General features: G+C 42.6%; 1 protein-coding gene across 1 annotated transcript in view; it reads left to right on the forward strand.

Annotated features, from left to right (window-relative positions):
- MYO3B (myosin IIIB) overlaps window positions 1-13,735 on the forward strand; it is a gene marked incomplete at both ends in the record, with an annotated part of 388,194 nt that overhangs the window by 28,291 nt on the left and 346,168 nt on the right. Inside the window, one exon of the mRNA XM_082841630.1 lies at window positions 6,238-6,383. Coding sequence (XP_082697756.1) covers window positions 6,238-6,383 — 146 coding nt within the window. The remainder of the gene's footprint in view (window positions 1-6,237; window positions 6,384-13,735) is intronic.

Genomic DNA, 13,735 nt, shown 5'->3' on the forward strand with positions numbered 1-13,735 from the left:
TCTAAGTTTCTTATAGCCCAAGTCTTTCTGCAAGAGGTAGAGGGTGGATCTCACCCCCTATCTTGGGAACTTTATCAGTAAGCCCTACTCTTGGTCTAGGCTGAAATGAAAGTGTAATCATGGGGCATTTCATGGGATCGTGGTGCCCTGAGAAAGTGTAAGTACTAACTCTAGTCTGGTGCTTACAATGGAAAAGAATATGGTTGAGAAGAGAATTTCTTTAATTCTTTTTAAATTCATGGGACCCTGGTTTTACAACCAAGACAACACCTTTAACCTGTCACCTTGCTGATGAAGAATCCCCACAACCAGTACATACCCCTGAAGAAGGAAAAGGCAAACTTTCTAATACTTATTTACATTTTCAAGACAGAAAAACAGACGAAACTTGTTCTTTTTCTTATAGAAATAATCCACGTTCCCTGTAGACATTTTAGAAAATGCAAAAAGTTTTAAAGAAGTAAATAAATAAAATGGATATTACTCATACATCAGTGACCTGATGATATCTACTATTAACATTTTGGTACCATAGAAAAAGCTGGGTTACCTGCATTTTCCTAAGCAGTGCTTCAGATAAGACCCATGAGGAAGGGATTGTTTAATTTGCATAGGAAGAAGAGATACAGGGAGATTAAATAATTTGCTAAAGTTATCCAGTGAGGGGGTGGCTACCAAAATGAAGATGGCTTGCTCTGGGATTTTCTTGCACCATGCAGAGGTGCAAGTCTTTTCACAGCCCCAGAGCTTTTCACAGTTACTTTTCTCCAGCTCATGGCTGAGGAAAGGGCCAGCCTCCTCAACAGAACTCAGGGGACCATGCCCGGGATGGATAAGGAGATGACATGTGTCAAAGCGGTTGCGTTATCAAGTTGTGGGTGCAGTTTTACCCTATAAACTCCTTTAGGAGAGGGGAGGAGGGAGTGACTGGGGAAGATTTAGAATCTACAACTTTGGAACCCGTTAGCTTGAAGAAGGCTTACGAAGAACTGCCCTAACAAGGAAAGCTGACTGCTGGCCTTTGCTACAAAGACCAGTAGAGCTAGACTATAGTGAAAACTTATTTCTTGTCCTTGGTTCCCTCCAGAAAGAAGTTTTGGGCAGCCAAGGTGGTAATGACCAACATTTGGAAGGCTCAAGCCCACCTCTGGGTAAAATTGGCATTGAGCACTGAGGCTGTTAGTGCACAGATATTGCTAGTTATCCGAGTAGTAGTGTATTTCCCCTTCCTAAAATAAGCAGCAGTGTAGTCTAAACGTATCAGAAAAGCCATAAGTTTGCATTTCAAGGTAGGAACGTGGACATGCTCCATTAACCAGTATCCAAACAATTGATCTGTCGCTGAAGCTCATTTTCCTTAATGGAGGCATTGTCACAGCAACCAGCATCTTTTCATAGACATTAAGACCTTCTGCAAAATACTGGCAATAAAATCCCCTCAAGGTTCCAGCCACCCAGTTCACACCCCAGAATGATCTACTGCTAGGTAATTTGCATGGAGAGGTTAGTCTCTCAGTTTGAGATATCTTTTTGAGATAAGAAAGCCACTTATTTGGAAATCATTAAGTCATAGAATATTAGAGCTGGAAGGGATAGTAGAGATGATTCATCCCCACCTTGCCATCTTATAGATCTAGAAAGTGGGGTCACTATAACTAAAGAACCCTCAGCTCAGAGTTTTCACGGGACTTGCTCAAAGGGACCCAGCTGGTGAATAATGGAGTTCAGACTTTCTGATTCCAATCCAAAGATTTTTCAACAAAGCTTCTCTGATGAGTGCCACAAATTGATGTGGATGAGGGAGGAAGAAAGATAAGACATAATCCTTACCCTGGGTTACTTCCGTTTACTTCAGAGGTCACATTGATGAGATCCTAAGACTGGCCCCTTTAAAACCTAGAAGGAGTGATGAGGTTAATGATAGATTAACACCAAGTAGATAAAACCACTCATTAAAACTCAGAAACAGTATAAACACTCACCGATGTCATGACAAAGAGTTGAAGATAGTTAAAGGTGAGTATGCAGAAGTATGGAGGGACTTATACATCCTGAAACTCGTTGAGACTCAGCGAGACAGTAATTTAATCTTGGAGCCAATAGGCCATTAGCAAATACTGCACTAGAGCTCTCTTTATTTTGATTCATTTTATTCTGTGCTCTTAGCCTTTGCCAGGTGCACTAAATATTTTGTAACAGTCTACATACACATCTTTTGGAACATTCCAGAAGGCATATCCTCTTCATATGAACATGCTAGTGGGACTTTAAAATCAACTTTGGAGAATTCTTACTTTGTAAAATTGACATTCATTAGCAGTTTTTCTATTCACAATGCTGGATTAAGGTAAATTTACCAGTTTGTTAAAGTTCATGATATATTGGGTTGGCCAGAAAGTTTGTTCGGGTTTTCCGAACGAAATGTAGGATATACTTACTATAATATAAAACTCCGTGAAGTCACTGATAACACATCAGTGCTTTATTGTTACCCTTTAGTATATTCTGCTTCTGATCCTGATGGAATTTTGTTTTTCTTATTGCATCTACATGTGAAAAAAAAGAAGTGAGTTTCCAAGAGCACACATGATTTTTCTGTACCTGGTTAGAGGTAGAGCTTAGACCCAATTTGAACTTGTTATACTGCCTACCAAACTGACTTCTTCTTCCTGACTTCCCTGTTTTATAAATGGCACCATCATTCTCCTGGTCACCCAGGGTCATAATGTTTGTCTTCCTTGGTGTGTCCCTTTTCCTAGCCTCCCAAGTCCTGCAAGTCTTCCCTTGAACTCTCTCTCACACCTATTCCATCTTCCCCATTCCACTACCACCAGCATCATTTATACTCCTATGACTGAAGTAAAGGCTTGAGGTAGAGGAGAGAACACACTTGCCTTAGGCATGTCTCCTCCTGGGGGCAGTAGAGGTGAGGTTGAGGAGTGGAAGAGGACAAGGTGTTTGGGGTCCTGGGCCTGTGTCAATACCATTTCAGACTCCTCTCTCCCCACCTCTCTAATATGACTTACAGAACCTGGGAAACCTGGTGCCAGGGCAGTGCACTTACTTGACATTGCCAGTCTCCTTTTCTTTGTGGAGCATTATAACAACTGATTCAGAGAGCTCTTTGAGAGGTCACTTCCTCCTGGGGGCAAGACCAATCGACCATTTAAGCATTCTTAACTCAGCTTTATTTTACCTAGAGACAAGGAGAATGCTGAGCTAAGGAGAATGAAATTACTTTTTCTCCTAAAGAAATAGTTGCAGATTTTGTTGTTGGATTGATAGGGAATCCAGTTCTAGGATGTGTTGACCTTCAGTTGGGATGCAACCTCTCAGAGTACCTCTTTGAATCCCATCACATGTAACCCAATAAAGAGAGATGGAAAGAGAGACTCCCTCTGAAGAGATAGAGTTTAGGTGACAAAAATCTCAAAAATGTGATTAGTTTGGTCAAAATATGTGTACAGATGCTGATAATTCAACTGTTTCTTGAATATAACCTTTATTACTTAGAGTACTTTTATCACATTGTGATAATCTGTTCACTTGTCTCTCCTCTGCCTGCGTTCAAATTCTGTCCCTGACCATGGCTAGCTATGGGTACTGGGGAAGCTATTTAACTGTGCTATGCCTCAGTTTCCATACCTACAAAAGGTGATAGTAGTACCTACCTGACAGAATGATTATATACCTACCTAGTACCATGCCTGGCTCATGGGTACTCAATAATTATTTGTGAGTTATTTTACTAGAGACATTTTCTATAAACTTCTCTAGAAGGCTAAGCTTAAATAATTCTTTTGTCACATTACAAGCTGAGTTTAGGGAAGAGGATTTGGCCAACGGATACTCTTCTATTAATCAGACTGAGCTGAAGATAATGTGTGACTGTCTGTAAAGAGAAGTGGAAACCAGATAAACGTTTTGAATATTTTATGACAGCACTTGAGAATCGATAGGATGTCTCCATTCCCACATTTGGACGGGTTCTTGGAATTGCCTTCTGTGTCCCATCCAGGATAGCTAGAAGTTGATTTGAATTTCTTTCTGGAAGTTGTGGACTGTGGACACTATTTACTTTTTGTTGTCTTGCTTAGCCTGAATTGGTCTCCCTCTAATATCCCAAGCTTTTGGAGCCCATATCCTTTATTGGACATCCTAGTACGTATTGTCTTAGGACATTTTTAGTTGTCATGGTTTGTCATTTAATTTATTATAGATTCACTTTAAATTTCACTTGGCCGTAGCTCCTGTTGGGGAAGGATAGAGTCTTATTTCTTTTTCTCTCACAGGGATGTATAAGAATGGTGAACTATTTGCTGATTGATAGGTCTAAAATTATGTTTGTCTTACACATTTGGAAATGTCATTTCTGGAAGGGAAGGTGGTAAATAGCCTTCTCTGGAGATCTTTTAGAATAATGTAGTTTCTCACCAGATGGAGGTGATGAAAGTGAGATCTTCGGGGGGCAATGTAATGGCCTCTGCTTCCAAAATCGGAATTATTTGAACTTGAGTTTGAATGCATATTTGAAAATAACGTGTTAAAAGTATGATTTTTGTGTGTTAAAAGGATGTTCTATGGCAGGATAGTCTATTCAGAGGGTTGGGCTGGGATCAGGCCAAAGATGCAGGTACATAGAAAAAGGTTCTTTAGTTCAGAAACCAGAAGAGAAGGGTAGACGAAATTATAGGAGAAGGAACACCAAGTCTGGGGCAAGATGGCGGGTATGTTTGCTTGGCATCATGCGACCAGTGAACTGGGTCTGGCAGAGAGCAGGTGTATGTTTTCTGTCACTGACATCATAATATCACACATTTAGTGACTTCAAACAACGTGTGTTTATTCTCTAGGTCAGAAGTCTGCGTCTTACCCAGCTAAAAGTAGTCTCCATTTGGAAGTCTCACAGTCATCTCAGACTTAGTATGTCCCCAATGGAGCTCCTGCTGTTCAACCCAAACCTACTTCTCCGACTGTCTTCCCCATCTCATTTTGGAATCACCCAGGTTAAAAACTCTGAACTCTTCTTCAACTCTTCTTCCTTACAAGTCCCATTCAGCAAATCCAGTTGGCTCTACCTTCAAAATTATATAATCAGAATCTGATTATTTCTCACTGTCTCTAGTTTGGAGTCCTGCAGTAACATCTTTACTAGATTTGCTTCTTCTATTCATGTTCCATATTATTGTATCCTCAGCACAGTAGCCTGCTAATATATAAGCCAGATCCGTCACTCTTCTACTCCCCATGGCCAGTTGGTCCGTCTTACTCAAAGTCAAAGACCTTCTGACAGCCAAAGAGGGCAGGCAGGACCATCACTTTGGCCCTGCTGCGGTCTCCAGTGATGCTGTCTATCTGCCTCATAGGCTGTTGGACATAACATCATCAGACTCTAATAAAAGTCTCCCACCTGCTCATAGCCATGGGTCAAGGAAGCAGATTTAAGGTCAAATAGGGGCATTTGGTTCCTGCACAGCCTCTGGCCCACCCCTGCCTTCTCCTGACCCCACTGTGATAGCCACCAGAGTCTAAGTGGTGGGACTTTTCCTGTCTGACTCAAAACGTTGATAGAAAAAGATTTCCCCACAAGGTTCCATACTTTCCAAACCAATGACAAGCCCAAGGGCGTTTTCTGGTTCCCCTTCTCTTGCACCTAGTAGAGCTAATACCTGGAGCAGCAGCTGGGCTGAGACACAAACCAGTTGTTGGGGTTTGAGGAGGGGGCCGATTTTCTTGGAAAAGGGGAATGGGAAGGAGTGGTTCCTCTTTTAAGTTAAGCACATCAGTCTCCCAGCAGCTTTCTGCTCAAATGCTGTGCTCTTAGGGACTTTGTGCAGGAGGTAGGCATCTTTGAGAACAGTTGCTCCTCACTGTTGAATTCAGCAGCTGGTAATGAGATGAAGGATCTAGATAAAGCCTTTCCTTAAAGGACATTAGGGTGGCTGTGGTGAGGTATTCACCCTTGTGCCTCCCCTTGCACTGTTCTTGGTATCTAGAGGGTTCAATGCATGTTTCTTGAACTGAACCGATACATTTTTAAAAGTTAATGAACATATCAGATGATAAATCAATCACACAAATAAGGCCTAGGAAATGGACATCTTATTATTACTGGAATTTAATATCAGTATAGCCAAGGGAACTGAGAAGGGGGCTAAGATCGGCCAAGGGCCTTTCAGGACATCTGTGGTGTCAGTGGGTGGGGTTGATGTGTTGTGTCCTGCTTTTGTCTGATAGGTCATTGCTTGTGAGCAGCAGTATGACTCTTCCTATGACGCTCGCTGTGACGTCTGGTCCTTGGGGATCACAGCTATTGAACTGGGGGATGGAGACCCTCCCCTCTTTGACATGCATCCTGTGAAAACGCTTTTTAAGATTCCAAGGTAAGACACAAGATGGCGCTCTTGGCTTATTAGTTCTTTGTGAAAGAGGCTCTTTAAGGATAATAAATTGTTCATAAACAGTTTCTCTCCAAACCTGTGAAAGCCTGATTGTAAAATGTATTTCCTTTTTGGGGGGAAGTGGGGGCAGATGCAGGAAAGTGGGGGAGAGGGTGTTCCTGAAATGTAACATATTCTAAAAATGATAGGACTATGTCATAACAATTGCATATTTTCAGTACTCTAATTTTTTTGACATGTTCATTTTTTGCGCTTTGCACGAGAAGACTGAAAATGTGGTGTTGGATTAAGTAATCTGTCTAAATACTGGTGTTTTCTTTTTAAATTATATAATCATGTCTGGTTATTTTTTTTTTTTCTAGTTTGACTCTTTCTCCAGTATGCTGAAAAACTTAGGGATGAAATAAAATGTATGCCAGCACTAAAAAATATCAGAAAAATGTTACATCAGTCATGACTTTCTCTCCATCCTTTAATTTCTGTCTCAATGGGCAATTGTGCTGAAAGAGATCTATTTGAAGGGTATTTAAATGCCATTTTATTTTCTATTGTCTGTATTCATTAAGGGTTTGTACAAGAGGTTTGGTTGTTTGTCTTTCATCAGAATAGGGCTGATGTTTGGCCTGCTCAAGCCTCTAGTTATAGAAAATGAAGCTCTGGAAAGCTGCATCCAGGAGGTTGGGAGATTTGTACCTTCCACATGTCTCTTTCAAAGGAAGGCCCTGGGCCGGCTGGGAGCCACTTCACTGCTCTAACAATACAAGTGTTAACCTTTCCTTATCTGCACAATCACACAGCTATCACAGTCTTTAAAAATGTCTCCTGATTGCAATTTACATTTCTGATTAGGTCTATTTATATGCAGATGAGGCTCTGTGGCATTCATCATCATAATGTTACCGTTTTATACTTAATCCGGATGTGAACAACCGCCCACCATTATTCCCAAAATGATTCCCACCCAAGTCAGAGTTGGTTTTTTCCGCCTTTTCCAAAGTACAAAAACAGGTTCTGGTGATTAGGACAGAGCTCCTGGCTTTTAAAATTAATAGTCTGATGAATGTTCAAAACAATGTAAGAATGAAGGATCCCAAAACAGTATTGTGTACAGTAATATGTCAGGAAATGAGAACTGGTATCTGGGATGATTTGTGTGTTTTGATTTTTTACAAATGGTTTTACTCTTTATTTACTGTAGCCACATAATTTCTCAGTTATCAGAAGTAAGATGTGGTTTCTGATTAGCAAGACGTGTACTTTTGATAAGAGATCATCTACTTGGATATGTTTTTTCTCTCAGTCTTATTTATTTAATTTTTAGTGTGCATTTGTGTAGAGAGCAACTGTTCAGAAATTTCATAGGGTGATAAATGAGGCAGCCTAGAAAGTGTGTGTGTGTGTGTGCGTGCAAATGTGTGTGTGTTTAACAGACCCTTCATCTCCAGTGACTCCTCTTAGCTTGCTTGTGGTGCCCAGCCAAACCTCTGGTATCTGATAACCTTTATACTTTCACTCCCCTCGCTTCTTCCATCTTGGGAGAAGCTTGCAGATCTGAAACACAAATAACCAAGCCCCCTACTGCTTGCCTCAGGACAGGGCGAACTTCAGGAACAGAACAATTGCTAGAAAAGGATCTTGGGGTGACAAGGATCCTTATCCCAAAGTAGGTTGAAGCTTTCTTTCTTTCCTTCTGGTGTAATCTCCGACCCTTTTACCATCTCTTGGTTCCTGTGCAAGAGATGAATCAGATTGAAGTAGGGAACGTCAACACTAGTCGGTTAGCAGGACCCTCAGTGTGATTACGTGTGCTCAACACTTTGCCTTTATCACAACCTTAACGGCCAACTGGACATTTCTGGACAGGAAGGATGGAGGTTTTTTTTAAAAAAATGTAACATATTTGTATGGACTGTATAGCTTTTAATAATCACTAAGTTATTTACTTAAAAAGTATCCTGTTAATTAGAATCATGCAGTTCTCTTATGAAGGGCTGTAGATTGACCAAGTGCAGTCTCATGTGTGTTCACGCACATGTGTATACTCTATCTTAACCTTGAGTGGTAAAAATGTATCCTTTCCTCAGAAAAGCTCTTTGATGGAAAATGGAGAAATTTAACATTTACGTGCTTTAAACAGGCACTTAGGTTATCTACCTGTATGTTTCATGGGGCTCTCTCATTCTATCTCAGCATTTCCTTTTGTAATAGAAGAAGAGTAAATGACAGGTAATGACAAAAATCCTTTGAATCTATTAGGCTTCAGAATTTTTTTTGGCTATGAGTGTTGTCGGTGTTCTGGAATTCTCGTCAATTAAACGATGAAGTCCACTGCAGAGCACTCTTGGGGGCCAGAGTACTGTGTGTGACTTCCTCCTCTTCCCTACAACCCTCTCCTGACTGGAAATAAATTGAGTAAATTACCAAGTAAGGAAGGAAAAGACCTTTCCTCAGTCAGGGAAGAAGTGACTTTCACGAGTTCTAAAGGACAGGGATTAATGCAGTGCTGGTTACATGTGAGGTGGGAGCCTCAGATGTCAGTGAAGCAGGTGATCACATGGGCTCCCCAGGCTTTGTCATGAAATAGGAGTCGAGACCTGCCTGGATGTGCCTGATTTGCCTGCACAGGGGTCTCCTGCTGTCCCCTCTCTGCCTCCACCCACCTTGCCCTTTCTTTTGACCTTCACATTAGCAGATGACACACGGAGTCGTCGTGACCTGTCTTTGAAACACTGAGACTCACAATCTTTCCCACACTGCAGACACAGAAATTGTCTGCTGATTGGCATTAGAAGATGACACACGGGGTCGTCGTGACCTGTCTTTGAAACACTGCGTGACTGACAATCTTTCCTACATTGCAGACGCACAGAAATTGTCTGCTGATTGGCAGAGCAGCCACTGTTTGCTGAGCCTGTCAGCATGTGTCATCTTGTCTAACGCCTTTGCTCTAAAAAAGTCACCCCTCTCTGACAGTCACTGCTCTGTCTGCTGCTATTTCTCTCCAGGAGTTAGAAGAGAGGAAATGAATGAAAACCATTTCTCTAGGCACCAGTGGGTTCGACAACATCTCTCTCAGGACTCTCTCCTGAGGACTGTAAATTCCAAAGGCTTAGAAGGATCCTGCAGATGACCAGGATATATTTTTCACTTAAAAGGAGATCTGTTTCATAGATTATTTGCAAGAACCCATAGAATTAGGAGTATACAATTATGTACATTTCTTGGCAACCAGGTATCTTTCCTTAGCTTGGAGTCTTTGGCTAATGACCTCTTGGACCTCCACAGATGGGGTCAGGGAGACAGCAGGGACTAGCGTGGGTGTGTTTATTGGACAAGGACTGGGAGCCATGTCACCTGCCCATTTATTTGGGGCCACATAGCTGCTGACTCTGTGCAGAGTCTTACTGCACATTGAGTGCTTCCACCGCATTCCTGTGGAAAAATGCAGAGTGTTTTCAAGATTCCCAGCAGAAATGTCCTCGGTTGGGAGTGGATGGGAAAGAATGGCTTGAACGTTCCAGTCCCTGAAGCCAGTGATTTTTCCTTCGTAAAGAGAAATTTCCCTGTAGTACACGATTTGGGAGAAGAACTTGTGGTAATTCCAGTTTATATTCTGGCTTGTTTTCCTCACCAAATTTAGGTTGTTCCAAACTACCCAGCGAGTTAGTTTCCTAGGGCTGCCACCGCAAGTGACCACAAACCTGGTGTCTTAATAGAAATGTATTCTCTCACAGTTCTAGAGGCCAGACGTCCAAAATCAAAATGTCAGCAGAGCCCTGCTCCCTCTGAAGGCTCTAGAGGAGACTGCTTCTTGCCCCTTCCAGATTCTGGTGGCTTCTGGTGCTCTTTGGTTTGTGGCAGCATAGCTCCAGTCTCTGCCTCTGTTTCCATGTGGCTTTCTTCCCTATCTCTCTGTGTCTTCTTTTCTGTCTGACCAGTAAGGGCACTCGTCATTGGATTTAGGTCTCATCCTAATTTAGGACGATTTTGTCTCAAGATCCTTGTCTTAATTACATTTGCAAAAGACCCTTATTCCAAATGATGTCACATTCTCAGGTTCCAAGGGGACATATCTTTAGGGGGCCACAGTTCAACACACTGCACCAACCAACTTTCATGTTCACCACGTTCCCTGAGAAACTAATTTGGGGGGCAAAATATAGGACAAGTAGCTACATGATGATGGGAACACAATAGCTTAGATTTCTAGAGTGCTAACTTATGTGGCAGGCACAGTGCTATGTGATTCACAAATACAAATGCATTCATTCCCACAGTGACCCTTGAGGTAAGTGCTATTGTTAGACCTGCGCGGTCTCCTAGGAGTTTCGACTCGCCCAGGAAACAACAAGAGTCGGAAGCCGATGCAACACGCAAGAGGTTTATTGAAGGCCGGTGCACCGGGGTTCCTTGGTCCTCACGTAGGAGGTCGAAGAAGGAACCCTTTTGGGCGCGAATATGTCAGTTTTATAGGTTCCCACTTCCCCGTATGTAAATTATAGATTTGGTTGTGTTCTCCTGCTGATTGGTCCCGGCTTAGGCTCAGACCAGAGAGGGAACTTGTCCCCAGCTGCCTGATTGGTCTTTGACAGACACCTTTTTTACATTTTGTTATCTCCCTCCTTCTTGGAAGGGGGCCGGACATCCTGGAAATTCACCCATTGTCTAAGAAGCCCCTATTGTCTGGAGAGTTCTTAATCATTAGCTGGAACAATGTCCCTCGAGTCCCACACTATCACCACCCTTTTTTCTAGAGGAGAAAACTGGAAGCCCTGGGAGAAAGTCGCTGGTCCTGCACCTATAGAAGGAAAATGATTTGAATCTGTAAAGGTTGACTCCAAAGCCCTCATGTTTTGCAACTACACTGAAAAGTTAAAGACCTTCCTTAAATTATACTCATTTATTGATGAATTATGAATTCAGCACCAAGGGGACTGGAGTATAAAGAAATGAATAGGGGGGCACAGTTCTCGGAGCTTTCTGAGAGGCTGTTCCTGAGTTATATTTGGCTTGAATAAAATTTTCCTTTAAAAAAAAAAAGAGACAGAAATGAATAGGATATCCCGGCCTTTAAGAAGCTCAGAATCCAGCTTCCTTCTCCATGCTCCCAATTTCAAACTGACACAGTAAACCTGAGAGTTAGAATTTTATTAGCATCAGTGAGTGTGTCAGTCAAGGAACTGAAGAACAGAAATCAAGAGTCATCATAGGTGAGCACAGGCCCTCCTTGGCTCATTGATTTATGACTCCCAAACCAGAAATCCCTCCCTTCTCCAAACTCCCCTTCAAGCATCTGCCTTTTAGTTCCTGTTTTCGAACACTTAAGACCAGTGTTTGAACTAAAGAATTTCAGGTTATCATTGTTGGTCTCCAGTCCTTTCTGTCCTATCCCACCCTCCTTGCAAAACCTACACCTGCCATGAACGTCAGGGCTCTTTCTGGTAGGGGCAGCATCTCCTCCCTTTCATCTTCCTCTTATTTTTTCAGTAGGAAAACCTTGCTTTGGTTGTGGAGTAGATGGAAATCTGCTTCTGGCGTCCTGATTTGGAATGCATTTTCTCACAGAAACTATTTTAAATGGTTATTTAGGAGGAGGCAATGGAATACATGAAGTTCTCACTTTTCGTGCATTACTAGACTCTTATGGCCACCTCGAGTTTTATAATTGAGTCTGAGGACATAGCCTGTCTCTAGAACTTCATGCTTATGTAAAAAAATGCTTTCCAAGCTCTAAACTACCCATTTACAAAAGTGCTTTGGAACGCAGTCTGCTGGGGATTTGGGAACGGGCGTGCCCTCTAATCTAGGATATCTCTAACTCTGTTCACGCTAAGTCAGGCTTGGGCTGAGTGCTCGAGTTGCAAGGTGAATAAGACAGGGATTTTTTTCTCTCAAGGAGAACATAGTTTACTGTCCCCTCCCCCATTCATTGGCAGAGGTGAAATGGGCAGAAGTCGGATACCCAGGAAAAAGGAGAAAGGAGGAGAAATCACGGAGGATACTCTTGGGCTACCTGGATGCTGTGGACGGTAGGGCTCAGAAAGTATGAGTCTCCGTGGGTCTCAATGCCAGCAATTGACTCTTGTTCTGAAACAGACTCCCTGGGCTGAGTTTTCATCTAATTTCATCTGAATTTCTATCATTTTTAAAGGGTAAAGATTTCTTTTATTCTGAATTTCCCAATTCACAAAGCAAATTGTTCCTACATGGGTGGGAAGCCAGCTCCTCAGCTGTGAGAAGATTCAGAGGCAGCAGGGAGTCCTGAGTCACCAGTAATTGTCTTAGTATTACAGAATTGTCACAGGACATTTTCCCTTATGGCTGTGAAATACAAGGAAAAGAAATTAAAGCTAAACTATTGTTGGAGTGTAATGAGTGAGGAGGGGGTGGGTGTTTAATGGCACAGTAAGGCTGGGTTTACCCTGGGGGAAGTTTGGTTTCTCTTCATCAACCCAGGTCACTTAGCTATTGGCCTCAGCAACAAGCCCTCACAATCCCAGCTTCACTCATAAAGCAGGAAGAGCTAGAAGAATTAGCATCAGTTAGCATTTATTGAGTGCCTAAGAGCAAAGAAAGTTTCGAAATACTCCAGTAGAAAAACCATGGTCTTTTATGAGTCTTTTTCTTTCTTTGGGTTTTTTCTAGTCGCATTTTAGTGGATTGTAATCCCTCCCCATCATGATGCCTTGGGGGTACCCTCCTTCCCCGTGGGGTATCCTCTCCATTTCCTTGAGAACATAACATAGTAGCTGGAGGCAGCTGGCAGAAACGCCCCGGAAGGCTTCTGCTCTGTGGAACATGTTTCCACACTCTTTTTTAATTTGAGTTGAGCAGCTGGGGCTGTTAGTTCCTGTGGAGGTGTAGCTTGCTGCCCCCCCTGAATCCTGACGGGCAGGGAAAGTTCAGCTTTGCAGGGTTTCACCTAGGGATCAGGTGGCACAGCAGGAGCATGCCTCCAGGGAGTGCTGGTCCCCATCCCCCTGGAGTAAGAGGCCCACCCTGAGAGAAGGGAAAGGCCAGTGAATGCGAGGTGCTGACTTCAAGCACTATCTGCGCTTTCTCCCTCACGACGCTGATTTCATTATTTTGGCACCACTTTGGCTAATTCCCATTTAGCTCCTAAATGGTGGAGAGATGGGCAAAGAGGGTAGGCAAGGAAACAGAGCTCGAAATAGTACCAAAGGGTTTGAGGCACCCTCATTTCCTCTTGATTCCAAAGAAAACCAGGGAGTAAAGGTGAAGAATAGTTTTAAACTGTCTTCATGGGTTAGCATAGTGGTGGGGCAGGGGCAGCACAAGGATGAAGGGTGGTAGGGTGGTTATCTGGATGAAGG

The sequence above is a fragment of the Leucopleurus acutus genome (assembly GCF_964270905.1).
Source record: "Leucopleurus acutus genome assembly, chromosome: 6".
NCBI classification, from domain to species: Eukaryota; Metazoa; Chordata; class Mammalia; order Artiodactyla; family Delphinidae; genus Leucopleurus; species Leucopleurus acutus.